Source organism: Miscanthus floridulus, chromosome 19 (genome assembly GCF_019320115.1).
Source record: "Miscanthus floridulus cultivar M001 chromosome 19, ASM1932011v1, whole genome shotgun sequence".
Classification (NCBI taxonomy): Eukaryota; Viridiplantae; Streptophyta; class Magnoliopsida; order Poales; family Poaceae; genus Miscanthus; species Miscanthus floridulus.
The window spans coordinates 95647590-95649298 of record NC_089598.1 but is presented as its reverse complement, the minus strand read 5'-3'; the positions used below and the strand labels follow the sequence as shown (position 1 = coordinate 95649298).

Here is a 1709-nt window from a genome sequence, read left to right as displayed (position 1 = left end):
CCTGGGATCTTAAGAGCTGCCGCCAGAAGCCGGACGAGTCGCTCTGAGACTTCATCCGTCGCTTCTCCAAACAGTGCACCGAGCTACCCAGCGTCGGCGACTCGGAGATCGTCCAGGCTTTCCTCTCCGGCATCACTTGTCGGGACTTGGTCCGAGAGTTAGGACGCAACGTCCCGCGCTCTGCTGCCGCGCTCCTCGACATCGCCACCAGCTTCGCCTCAGGGGAAGAGGCTATCGGAGCCATCTTCCCCGACGCCGATTGCAAGGGTAAGCGGAGGGAAGAGGCCCCCGTGGCCTCAGCCTCCCACTTCCCAAAGAAAAAGAAGAAGGGTCGCCCAGGAAAGCAGGAGGTCCTCGAGGCCATCCATGTCGCCACAACAGATCGTAGGAATCCCCGAGGCCCCCATGGCCCCGGGCTATTCGACGACATGCTGAAGAAGCCCTGCCCTTACCATCAAGGTCCGGTGAAGCATGCTCTCGAGGATTACACCATGCTGCGGCGCTACTACGCCAAGCTCGGGCTCCCCGACGACGATGCCAAGCAGAAGGGCGCCGGCGGTCGGAACGAGGACAAGGACGACGGGTTCCCCGAGGTACGCAACGCTTTCATGATCTTCGGTGGGCCCTCGGCATGCCTTACAGCACGGCAGCGCAAGAGGGAACGCCGAGAAGTCTTCTCGGTCAAGGTGGCCACCCCCAGTACCTCGACTGGTCCCGAGAGGCGATCACCTTCGATCGAGGTGACCACCCCGACCGTATTCGGAATCCCGGGCAGTACCCACTGGTCGTCGACCCGATCATCGGCAACACCTGACTCTCCAAGGTGTTGATGGACGGAGGCAGCGGCCTCAACATCCTCTACGCCAACACCCTGGAGCTCTTAGAGATCGACCGGTCGAGGCTACGAGGCGACGTTGCACCCTTCCACGGCATCGTGCCGGGGAGGCGCACGCAACCCCTCGGGCGCATCGACCTTCCCGTCTGCTTCGGCACCCCTTCCAACTACCGCAAGGAAGTCCTCACCTTCGAAGTAGTCGGGTTCAGGGGAGCCTACCACGCCATCCTGGGGCGACCATGCTACGCCAAGTTCATGGCAGTGCCCAACTATACCTACCTCAAGCTCAAGATGCCAGGCCCTAATGGTGTCATCACAATCGAATCCACGTACGAACATGCATACGACTGCGACGTCGAGTGCATCGAGTACGCCAAGGCCCTTGCGGAGGCCGAGACCCTCATCACCCACCTAGACCAGCTCAGTGGCGAGGTGCCTGACTCCAAGCGCCGCGCGGGGGCGTTCGAGCCCGCTGAAACCATCAAACTCATCCCAGTCGACCCCGCATGCCCCGACGACCGGGCGCTGAAAATCAGCGCCACCCTCGACATCAAATAGGAAGCCGTGCTCATCGACTTTCTCCGTGCGAACGCCGACATTTTCGCATGGAGTCCCTCGGACATGCCGGGCATACCGAGGGAAGTCGCCGAGCATGCCCTGGACATCCGAGCTGGATCTAGACCGGCGAGGCAACCCCTGCGGCGCTTCGACGAAGAAAAACGTAGGGCCATCGGGGAGGAGGTACAGAAGCTCTTGGCGGCCGGGTTCATCAAGGAAGTATCCCACCCAGAGTGGTTGGCTAACCCTATTTTAGTCAAGAAGAAAAATGGGAAGTGGAGGATGTGTGTAGACTACACCGGTCTGAATAAAGCCT

At 60.9% G+C, this 1709-nt stretch overlaps 1 protein-coding gene across 1 annotated transcript; it reads left to right on the top strand.

The window, feature by feature from the left end:
• Positions 1-829: 829 nt before the first annotated feature.
• On the top strand, positions 830-1393 carry LOC136529900 (uncharacterized). Its single transcript, XM_066522950.1, has one exon. It carries the CDS (start codon positions 830-832, stop codon positions 1391-1393), a length of 564 nt encoding a protein of 187 aa, XP_066379047.1.
• The last annotated feature ends 316 nt before the right edge of the window (positions 1394-1709 follow it).

Coding starts and splice junctions, on each gene's coding strand:
- LOC136529900 (XM_066522950.1), top strand. CDS start 830: ATGGACGGAGGCAGCGGCCTCAACATCCTCTACGCCAACACCCTGGAG.